This window comes from Tachyglossus aculeatus, chromosome 20 (genome assembly GCF_015852505.1).
Source record: "Tachyglossus aculeatus isolate mTacAcu1 chromosome 20, mTacAcu1.pri, whole genome shotgun sequence".
NCBI classification, from domain to species: domain Eukaryota; kingdom Metazoa; phylum Chordata; class Mammalia; order Monotremata; family Tachyglossidae; genus Tachyglossus; species Tachyglossus aculeatus.
In genome coordinates, this window is record NC_052085.1 from 10,450,081 (window position 1) to 10,460,333 (window position 10,253).

Sequence of the window (10,253 nt, forward strand, 5' to 3'; positions counted from 1 at the left end):
CCAGCTCTCAGAATGGTGCCTGGCACGTGGTAAGTGCCTAGCAAACAAATAATAATAATAATAATAATAATAATGATGGCATTTATTAAGCGCTTACTATGTGCAAAGCACTGTTCTAAGCACTGGGGAGGTTACAAGGTGATCAGGATGTCCCACGGGGGGCTCTCAGTCTTCATCCCCATCTTACAGGTGAGGGAACTGAGGCACAGAGGAGCTAAGCGACTCGCCCAAAGTCGCACAGCTGACAAGTGGCGGAGCCGGGATTTGAACCCATGACCTCTGACTCCAAAGCCCGGGCTCTTTCCATTGAGCCACACTGCTTCTCATCCAAGTACCACAGTTATTATCATTATTATTAGTATTATCATTAATTGGACTGCCCCTTGAATTAATTCAGTCCCAGCAGGAGGAAGGAAAGGATCATCGCGCCAAGCCCATTTCACAGATGGGGAAACTGAGGCTCAAGGGGTCCAAAAACCCCAGATCAGGCTAGATCAGACTCAGACTTCCCCCTGAATCGAACCTCCCCGATTGCTGCTCCTGCATATTCCCCTCGGAGCCGAGATGCCAGCAATCCCCGCTACAGTCTTCCCCACATCGCTCATTCTCGCTTGCCAAACTAACCAATAATATAGTCCCCTCATCCGTGAAGATCATATAAATTGAATTTAAGAATGCAAGGGTGGAAAAATTCTGATTTTAGAACGGTAGGTCGTTATTGTCGTATGCCGCCATCGAGTCATGTCCGACCTATAGCGACGCCACGGATACATCTCTCCCAGAACGCACCGCTTCTATCTGCAATCTTTCTAGTAGCAGATCTGGAGAGTTTTCTTGGTCAAAATATGGAAGTGGAAGTGCAGCCAACTTGAGTTTCCACCCTCGACTCTCTCCCGTGCTGTTACTGCCCGGCACAGGGGAGTTTTGACTTATAGCAGATTGCCTTCCACTCGCTAGCCACTGCCCAAGCTAGGAATGGAATGGATATTGCCTCTGCTTGACTCTCCCTCCAGTAGTCGAGACCGGTAGAGCACTGGAAACTCTCCAGCTGTGATCCATGTAGCTTTTGTGGGTTGGGCTCCGGGCTCCAAAACCTTGAGAACCTTCATGGTGTCCTGCCTGGGGGAGGGGAAGGTGAGGAGAAGGAGCTCGACGCGCCCGCAGCAACGTCATCGGCTCCTGCACCGATAACACATTTCAGATGGCAAGAACTTACTCTGGAGAAGCTACGTCATTAATTAAAACACTTTCATGTTGCCCCTGTCAGAAAGTGAATACTGGGCTGGATGCGTGTGACTCAGCAATGACTTTTGTTCTTGTGGCCTTACCTTTGCCTTGGCGAGGAATGACATTTCTAGTATTGGGATTCAGCTGGAGCTGTAGTTTCTGACCTCTCTCAATTTCTAGATCTCTGTGCCATCTTACACAGATCATTTCACCTATATGCCTTGTTTCCTTATCGGCAAAGCAAAGTGGGTAGAACCTTTCAGTCAATCATAATTATTGAGCCTACTGTACGTAGAGCGCTGTACTATGCATTTGGGAGAGTACAATACAACAGAGTTGGTAGAGGTGTTTGCTGCCCACGATGAGTTTACAGTCTAGAGGGAGAGACAGATGATATAAACAAATAAATTATAGATGTGTACATAAGTGCTGTAGGACTGAGGGAGGGGGTGACTAAATGGTGTAAATCCAAGTACACCCTTTTGGACCTTCACAAGCAAGAAAATGTTTTGTGAGTACAAAGTGGTTATACATATTTTTACAAGGCATATCAGTTAGTTATTGTTGTATATTTAGAAAACAGAGAAAGTAATTACAGAAAGATTGAACTCATCTCTGAGCCTTTAAGTTTATAAGATAGAGGCAGAGTAACATCATCCCAAATCCTTTAACACAGATAGAGAATAAAATTGCTTTTTATTGTACTGAGCATAAAATGCTGATGTTTCAATGATACCGAGATTTTAGAAAAGGAGAAATAAAGAAGATTTATTGGGTCACTGCTCTACTTTTAGCTTTATAGTTTATGACTTAGAGGAGAAAGTTCTTTTCACGACAGTGTAAAGGAGAAGGGGTCTGGGGAGATGATATGACCTAATAAGAAGTCATTGTCACAGTAAAGCCATAAAGAGCAGTAAACTCTGAGATCTTGAGGAAATCTCAATCCAGAAGAGGTCTTACTGCTTAGAAGTCAGCACTGGCTTTCCGTCCTCATAAAGAAAGCTCTGAGGACTTGCCTCAGGAGTTCAGACACTCCAAGTTTTCCACCTTCAAGTAAAGGGGTGAGAGATCTGACTGCAGAACCTAATGTAGTATCGCAATGGACTACAAGCTCTAAGCCAAACTCCTTCTGGCCCGGCTTCTGGAAAATATTGTTCGAAAGGCACCACAAGAATCCTGATGGAGCTTGGAAAATTGATCAGAATCCATGATGCCAGGGTTGGCTATATCATCCTTAGAAGAGTCCTGTCCGATCATTGCCCCATCATCTTTTGAGGAAAAGCAGGATTTTTTTGTTGCTGCTAAGTGGTATTTATTAAGTTCTTACTATGTGCCAGGCACTGAACCAAACTCTGGGGTAGATACAAGCTAATCAGGTTGGACACAGTTCATGTCCCACATGGGAGTCTCAATCTTAATCCCCAATTTACAGGTGAGGTAACTGAGACACAGAGAAGTTAAGTGACTTTTCCAAGGTCACACAGCAGACAAGTGGCAGAGCCAGGATTCCCGACTCCCGGGCCCTTGGTCTTTCTGTTAAACCACTAGACCGCTTCTAGGGTTGTATACTTAGTACAGTTTCACTCACCTTATTGTACTCAGAATACACAAGGAAGCCAGTGTCGGAAGTCAGTTCCAATCCTTGAGAAAGTCTTTCAACTCAACAATCTGAGAACATTACCCAGAGTCTTGAATATTTTGTACTTGGGATATGAATTTTTTAAATTTCAAAACCGTGATTCAGGGGGAATTATCAGGGTTTTAAAAATCTTAATTTGGGGTAAAATTGAATTTAGTTTTTAAAATTTTTAAGGTGTATTGTTTTATTTTAAATACTGTATTTTCTCAGCTGTTTTCAAGTGAATTTGGAAAACTATTCATTGCCATGTTTCCTTCATTGGTATTCTTCATTTTAAATTGTTTACTTTATTAAATTGGTACTGTGACTCGATCAGGGATTTTGATCCAGATGTGGGGTCCAAGAAGTCTCTCGGAACCCCACTTTTGGGTTAAACAGAAGACCAAGTACCTCCTGTCTCCCCTTTCCACCATCTGAAACTTTTTAGATGCCTGAGTTAGCTGCAGGCAACTCGCCTATTCCTTTTTCGTAATAAAATATTCTCTCACATTTGATTAATATATAATGAAAGTAAAAATCAGAAAACAAATGATACATTAAGTGAAATTCATGAACTTCTGGTAAAACCTTCTTTGCCAACAGAACTCTTATCTATAATGTATTTGACTTTATACTGCCAAAAGCAAATTTTCATCTCTTGGCATTTTCTTCAGCTAATATTGGCTCGATTTGTATGTTTTCTTTGCTCTTAGCAAAATGAGTTTATCTTATTTTCCTCCTGTTCACCTGCAGACTAGAACTTAATCGTACACTTACATAACTAAACGTCCAAGTTAAGCAAAAATGTCCTGCAAAATAGGAGTTATTACTTCATACAGCAAATGTTGTAGAAAATACCAATGATGTTAGAAAGTAAAGATAAAGACATGCACATTTAAAAGATAGTGTTTGTACCTGCAGATATCTTCTGGATGCTAAAATAGCAGTATAATGGCACATGTACATTGAAATGAATCCAATCAGTGTTGCCCTTTACAATTATAAAACAATTTCATTACTCCTAGAAATGTTTAATAGTTCATATAAATTGATATGACATGCACTTTTAAAAGAAGCACTTTCATTTAAATCCAATCCAATTGTATATTAAATGGCAATTAGAAAATGCATTAGCTTATGCAGGAAGCATGTTTGAAAAGTTATTTTGCTGTGATTTCACATCTAATACTCCAAGCTGGAGAATAACCAGCTTCAGTTAAGTTTTTTCATTAGAATGCAAGTCTATAGCAGGGACTCTTGTTAACTGAACAAGAAAGAATCCAATTTGTGCTGTACCGGAAAGAGTCAATTTGGCTAGAGTTGATGACAGTTAAAAGATTCTACCAGCATATAAGTTTCATCAAGGAAGGTAGCATTCTTACTTGCTCATAGTTTCTCTGTGGGGTATCTGTACCTGGAAGATTTGCCCAACTTGGTACCTCCACCATCACCCTTAATCCTTTACCACCACCACCACCACCTTCACCCTGCTTCTCTTTTCTCCCCTCTCCACAGTCCTTCCTCCCTCCTTCCTCTACCCTTCACCTCCATTCTTCACTCTTCACCCTCCGCTCTCCACCTTCCTCCCTCCATTTTCCACTCTCCACTTCCATTGTTTGTGCTCTTCCTTCTGTCCTCCTCTTCCCACCTTCCTCCCTCCACCTTTCTCCCTTCTACCTCCATCCTCTTTATTCTCCCTCCAGTCTCCATTCTCCTCTCTTTCCTCCTCCCTCCACCTTCCTCTCCCCTCTCTCTGTCCTTCATCCTCCTCCTTCCTCTATCCATCCTCCTTTCTATCCTCTCTCCTCTTTCTCTACTTCCTCTTATCCTTCCCCTCCTCCCTTTTTCTCCTCCCCATCCTCCATCATCATCAGTATTCATGGAATGCCTTTTGTAAGTGGAGCACTGTATCTGCTGTTTGGGACCTTAGATTAAGAGTACCGGGTTCAGTCATCTTTCTCCTTTCATGTTGTGAATCCAGGTTTCAGCTTGGAAATGTTTAACATGAATGGGCCAAAAGGGGCTGAAAAGAATCCACTTGCTTATTCTGATTTTAAGGACCTTAGGCAAGGCTATACCCTGGCTCGCCTGGGAACCCATTTCAGTACTCTTTTTCCTTTCCAGCTTTCATCAGGCACCAAAATAGAGAAGTAGTGAGAAGCAGTGTGGCTCAGTGGAAAGAGCATGGGCTTGGGAGTCAGAGATCATGAGTTCTAATCCCGGCTCAGCCACTTGTCAGCTGTGTGACTTTGGGCAAGTCACTTCACTTCTCTGTGCCTCAGTTCCCTCATCTGTAAAATGGGGATTCAGACTGTGAGCCCCATGTGGGACAACCTTGATTACCTTGTATCAAACCCAGCACTTAGAACAGTGCTCGGCACATAGTAAGCGCTTAATATATCGTTACTGCCCAAGCTATTTCTAAGGAGTTGTAGCTGTGGCACTGGAAATGCCCCAGTGCCCATCTTCCAGTTTGTGTGAATGAATTTGATGAAATCTGCCTTGAACATTGAATTATTTGCAGTGATTTTCCCTTCCTTTTTCTTTTTCTTCAACCTTATGGCTAAAAGAAACCCAAACCATGGACTTCTTATGTCTGATACCATGCATGACTCTCTCCCTCCCTAGTGGTGTTAAAATTCTTGACATGCTCCTATGTCATTTTATATATTCCACTAGATTCTCCTGCTAATGGCCGAGGTAACACTAAATACACCACCAGTGACAGGGGGAGAAGTGTCTACCTCCCGTTCTCACCTCCACCATTGCTTTCAGCCATGCGTAGGAGGAAGAGCAAGACTCTCTATTCCTGGGCAAAAAAAAAAATGTAGTACACCCAAGCGAGTGTTTATGCTGTCTCACTCCACCCTATTCAAGGAGAAAAGTGCGTTCATTGTAAATCAGTCCTCTCCTCTCCGCATAGTTGGGCAGAGGGGCAGGATGTCTTTGGGGAGCATAAGGTTACACCTAATCTTTGTTGAGCCAGAGAAGAGAGTTTCAAACCCTGCCCTCCACAATTCAAGGAGCATAACTAGGCTTCCAAAGGCTTGGTATCAATCGTCCTGTACACAGCCCACCCAGTCACAAGAAGAGATGTGACAAAGGCTACTAGTAGTTTTTGGTTCCAGAAGCAGATCTCTCACCATGCCATTGTATGGTACCACGGACTAAAGACAGCCCTCAACAAAGTTGCATGCATGATTTCCTCCTCTGAGCAGCCTCACAGTTTATTTGAATGTGTTGCCCGGCTCCCGTGCTTCCTCACCAGCCAGCAGGGTCCTGGCTGAAAAAGAGTTGCTAAGAAAAGTGGATAGGAGTTGGGGGAGTGGGAAGAAGAAAGAAAAAGAGCATGAAAGGCAGTCGATTTCTTTATACATTCAGAAGAGTGTACAGCCCAACTGCGTTTAGTAAAGCCTATAAGCATTTTTTTGTTCAGGTCTACATTGCTCACTAGCAAAAAGACACATGCTTTGTGTGGGTGTAAACAGAGGCCTAGAGGCAGAGACATTGTCAGACATAGAGACAGAAAGAAACAGAGGCAGATGGAGACAGTTATGTGAAGGGAGAGACAGAATAATGGTGGAATTTGCTAAATGCTTACTTTATGCCAAGTGCTGGGGATATATAAATTACAATCAGATTATAATCTAAAGGGGAGGGAGAGCAGCTACTGAATCCCCATTTTGTAGATGAGAAAACTGAGGCACAGAGAGGTTAAATGACTTGCCCAAGGTCACCAGCAGGCAGGTTGTGGAACTGTTTTCTTGGATGGGGAATCCATTACTGTTGTGGCATTTTGACATTAACAACTGCTGCAAAAATGTGCTCTGCCAGCCATATTTCAGAGAACCAGTCTGTACCTTCACGAAGGGGAAAGGAGGGAAATAAAACAGGGTCATGTCATACATTTCTGTGGCACTTAGGAAATAATAAGGAACTGATTGTCAACTTTTTCAAGTGCCTCTCTCAAAAAAATGATTAAAAAGTGAGTTCTTTAAAACCAATCAGTGCAATTCTCTAATATATTAGTCAAAATAAAGAGATTTGTGAGGGTTTTTTTGAAAAAAAAACCTAATAAGTGATCGTGGGAATAAGCTCTTTGAGCCTACCTTTGGGGGAAATTATAGCTAATGTTTTCTAACTCTGTAGTTCATGCATTCCACCTCTGAGTAATGATAGAGCATATGAAGCACTCTATCAGCCTCTTGTTTCTTTCCATCTGAACATCCTTATTAATCTCCTCTCTTTTTCCAAACATTTCTAAGGTATTTCAATGCCAGTGCCAGTATTTGGACTGCAAGATGATTCCAAAGTCCTTAAAGAAGGAAACTGCTTCCTTGCGGATGAGAAGTTTGTTTTGATTGGCTCTTTCGTGTCTTTCTTCATTCCCCTAACTATTATGGTGATCACCTATTTTTTAACTATAAAGTCACTCCAGAGAGAAGCCACTTTGTGTGTGAATGATATTGGCTCAAAGACCAAATTGGCCTCGTTCAGTTTTCTCCCTCAAAGTTCCCTGTCTTCAGAAAAACTCTTTCAGCGGTCCTTGCACAGGGACCTAGGAATGTCCGGGCGGAGAACTATGCAGTCGATCAGTAACGAACAGAAAGCGTCCAAGGTTCTTGGCATCGTCTTCTTCCTGTTCGTGGTCATGTGGTGCCCCTTCTTCATCACCAACGTGTTGGCCGTCATCTGCAAAGAGTCGTGTAACGAAAATGCCATGGGCGTGCTCCTGAATGTATTCGTCTGGATCGGTTACCTCTCTTCAGCCGTCAATCCGCTGGTCTACACACTCTTCAATAAAACCTACCGCTCGGCTTTCGCCCGGTACATCCAGTGCCAGTACAAAGAAGAGAAGAAGCCTTTGCAGTTGATCTTGGTGAACACTATCCCTGCCTTGGCCTACAACTCTAGTCAGCTCCAGCTGGCGCAGATGAAAAGCTTCAAAAAAGAGGGCAATATGAAGGACACTTCTAGGGCTAGCAGAGGAAAACATCATTGCACTAATGCATCAAAGACAAGTCTCGGTCTGGCGGGGGACAAGGTCAGCTCTGTGTGACTGCGCTGGACCACTTATGGCTACTATGGCAACGGTGATGTGGCACAATAAGCAACCGAAAAACTAGGGTGACTTGGGAAAGCCAGGCAGGTCCAATAGAACTGTCAGCATAACATAAGCCTCATGTTCTTCTGCCAATGAAAACCAGGGTTAAATGCCACAAATGTGCACTTTTTTTGAAATGTTCATAAGGTACTTCAGCTGTTTTAAGCATAGGCTTTATTACACTTATTTTTTTAATAACCTAAATAATATATTTCTTAAAACGAAATATCATTTATTGTATTATACTAATAAGGGTCCCGAATAAATCAATTTTGCTATTTTTTCTTTTGCAAAGGAAAATATATTATTGTGTGGTTTATTGGCAGCATGGGATTGAACCGGTTACTTTATGCTGTACTTTTTAACAACAAAAGTATTCATAGAAATCACAGTGAACGAGCACTTTTTAGGGCCATTTTGACAGAAAGAAATGTTAGTTTATCAGTACACTCGTATATGTGTTTGTGTGTACGTATACATATACATGTACATGCCTTGAAAAAAGCACCAAGGAAAATTAAATGAAACCAATGTGGATTAGAACAATGGAATTATTTTGTGTTATTTTTTCATTCATATTCCTTAATGAACACTGCTCTAAGATGTGAAGAGTTTCTCCACTCCTTTAGACCAAATTTGAAGTTAAATGCCTTTAAAAATAAATTAGATGTTTTTCTGTTACCCTCTACTGATAAAAATTGCTGCTAATGAGAATTTCTTCCAGTGCTTCATTAGACCCTTCCCACGTGTTTTGGGATGAGATTTTCGATATACTTTTGAAAGGATGTTAAACATTAACAAACATTTTCCTCTAAGTAAGGCATGTAGCTCCAAGCAGAATTTTGGCCTGATATTTTCTATCCTCTCTTTATTAAACATGTTCTTCATTTGAATGTTAGGCTGTTCTGAAAGAACTGAGAAACTTGGGTGTTTTCTGAAAGATGAAAAATGATCATTCAAATGTATGTATAAATCTTGATACTGGGCCTTTGACGTTATTGCTGTTGTTCACAAAGGGATTTCATTGCTACTAAAGTGGGTATCTGTGAGTAAAACTTTTGAGAGGGTTTTCCAAAGGAAATTATTCGCCTTGAACTAGAATTGCACAGGGCAGAGAAAATATCCTATTGCCAAAGGAGGATCTGTGCAGTTTGCCCTGGGAAGGCAAAACCTGACCTTGGAGTCTTTACTGTTAGTCCCACAACAGCCTGCCTCAATACCCATTTCATGTATATCTATCATTTAATTAATTGTATTTATCGAGCACCTACTCTCTGTAGAGCACTGGACTCAGCACTTGGGAGATAACAGTAGAATTGGAAGACAGAATCCCTACCCTTGAGGAGCTTAAACTTCGTCATTAGCAGGAAGGATAGACACAAATAAATATCAGGTAGGAAGGACCAATAGACTATAAAGATCTATTTATCTTTATCTATTTATCTCTTATGTAGTGTACATAAGAGCTAGGAAGTAGGGCGGAGGAGTATGTTCCCAAATGTTTACATGCTTTTTAAGCCCAAAAGTATGTACTTGTTACAGTGCTGTGCACATAGTAAGCGCTCAATAAATACCATTGATTGTTTGATTTGGGGCTAGTGTCCTGACTCTGCCTTGGTTGCATTGGGCCTAGCCTTGTAGCCACTGGTTAGTCTGTGTGTTCTCTCTCCATATAATAATAATAATTTAATATTTGTTAACCACTTATTATGTGCCAAGCACTGTACTAAGCACTGAGACAGTTACAAGATAATCCAGCTGGACCCAGTCCCTGTCCCCCACAGGGCTCACAGTCTAAGGAGGAGGGAGAACAGGTATTTAATCTCCACTTCATTGTCTTTTCTTTATACATTTTCTTTCAGTCTCTTGCTCTCATTCTCATTTTCTTTCTCTTTCTTGTTGCCGAGAGCCCATAGGTGTCATATGCTTTAGAGAGACATGTGAGGGGAAAGTTGGGGAGGGAGAAGTAAGGCAAAAAAGCGGGGGAAGTGGCAGCACAAAGGAAAAAAAAAATCAGTGGAACACTACAGAGAAGAGAAATAGTTCCAGTGGTAGGGTTAGAGAAAAGGGAATAGAAGAACCAAGCAAGGCCAAAACACTAAAGGGAAGTTGCCTAAAATGCAAATAGGAAGTGAGTTCACTTTTCTGAGGCATAACAATCCCATTGCTCCCAAGTCGGGCTTACTTTGAAACTTGATCATTTTCAGTTGGTGATCATTTAGGTAATCACTGGTTAGAGTCTCCATAAAACGAAACAAGCAATATGTTCGGTGTTTCGCCTTATTCCCTTCGCATCACTATGAA

General features: G+C 41.6%; 1 protein-coding gene and 1 non-coding gene across 2 annotated transcripts in view; one reads left to right on the forward strand and one right to left on the reverse strand.

Annotated features, from left to right (window-relative positions):
* Positions 1–8,492, forward strand: part of HTR2A (5-hydroxytryptamine receptor 2A) — a 37,425-nt gene extending 28,933 nt beyond the window's left edge. Inside the window, exon 4 of the mRNA XM_038761824.1 lies at positions 7,111–8,492. Coding sequence (XP_038617752.1) covers positions 7,111–7,904 — 794 coding nt within the window. The 3' untranslated portion in view covers positions 7,905–8,492. The remainder of the gene's footprint in view (positions 1–7,110) is intronic.
* On the reverse strand, positions 928–1,066 carry LOC119941661. The gene has a single exon (XR_005455251.1). It is a non-coding gene; the product is annotated as a small nucleolar RNA SNORA7 (small nucleolar RNA).
* Positions 8,493–10,253: the final 1,761 nt, after the last annotated feature.